Source organism: Otolemur garnettii, unplaced genomic scaffold, assembly GCF_000181295.1.
Source record: "Otolemur garnettii isolate 467f Iridium unplaced genomic scaffold, OtoGar3 scaffold00484, whole genome shotgun sequence".
NCBI classification, from domain to species: Eukaryota; Metazoa; Chordata; class Mammalia; order Primates; family Galagidae; genus Otolemur; species Otolemur garnettii.
The window spans coordinates 39075-40171 of NW_003852879.1; the positions used below are offsets into that span (position 1 = coordinate 39075).

Consider the following 1097-nt stretch of genomic DNA (forward strand, 5'->3'; position numbering starts at 1 on the left):
TCGCTTGAGCCCAGGAGTTGGAGGCTGCTGTGAGCTATAATGCCACGGCACTCTACCCAGGGGGACAGCTTGAGGCTCTGTCTCAAAAAAAAAGAATCCAAATGCTGGCATTGTCCAGAAAAATTTAACAGGTTTATTTGTAATTGTTATAAAGTTGCACTGCTGAAACTTGTTCACTGAAACATTTTGACTCACTTTAATGCTGCACATCCCCACATTTTATATTAAAAATTCACACACAAATGAAAATGGAAAAACTGGCAATACCTGATTTCTGTCCCCTATTTTTCCAGTTGCAATCATATAACTAAGTATCTTTTGACCCCATGGGGGGAAAAAAATCTAACGTTCAGAACTACCAATAACAGGAAGAAGAGAATTTTTTTTTGATAATGAAATGTTTCCCCATCATAGCAGACTCTTAAGCACGTTCTCCACGTATGCGGCGTGCTAGCTGGATGTCTTTTGGCATAATTGTTACACGTATGGCATGGACAGCACACAGGCTGGTGTCTTCAAAAAGGACAACCAGATAGGCCTCACTTGCCTCCTGAAAAGCACGAATAGCTGCGCTCTGGAAGCGCACATCTGTCTTAAAGTCCTGGGCAATTTTTCCCACCAGACACTGGAAAGGAAGTTTGCCAATCAGAATTTCAGTGGACTTCTGATAACGTCTTATTTCACTGAGTGCCACAGTACCAGGCCCGTGGCGATGAGGTTTCTTCACCCCTCCAGTAGAGGGCGCACTCTTGCGAGCGGCTTTTGTAGCCGGTTGCTTCCTGGGTTCTTTGCCTCCTGTGGATTTGCGGGCAGTCTGCTTTGTACGAGCCATGGTATAAAGACCTCCTTACTTACCCCTTTCTTCGGCTGGAGCTCAGCGAGCTAGAGGTGGCGCTGGCATTAGACAGCGGCATGACTTGCTTGTTCTTAAAGGAGCAGTGCTGCTTCTATGATGACAAGTCAGGAGGGTTCAGGATAGAATCAGCACCTCCCTAGAGTCTGCCTCAAATCTCCAGACATGAGGTCAGACCTCTAGGCCTTAGTGGATGTCTAAAGTAATTTCCTTAATCACCCTGTTACTTTGCATCCTGGGAATT

The 1097-nt window shown here is 45.5% G+C and overlaps 1 protein-coding gene across 1 annotated transcript; it reads right to left on the minus strand.

The window, feature by feature from the left end:
* Nucleotides 1-407: 407 nt before the first annotated feature.
* LOC100943635 (histone H3.3-like) lies at nucleotides 408-832 on the minus strand. The gene has a single exon (XM_012814007.2). The coding sequence runs from the start codon at nucleotides 830-832 to the stop codon at nucleotides 422-424; it is 411 nt and encodes a 136-aa protein (XP_012669461.1). The 3' UTR covers nucleotides 408-421.
* Between the last annotated feature and the right edge of the window lie 265 nt (nucleotides 833-1097).

What these genes read in the sequence shown, in the direction of transcription:
- LOC100943635 (XM_012814007.2), bottom strand. Translation starts at nt 832, where the DNA reads ATGGCTCGTACAAAGCAGACTGCCCGCAAATCCACAGGAGGCAAAGAA.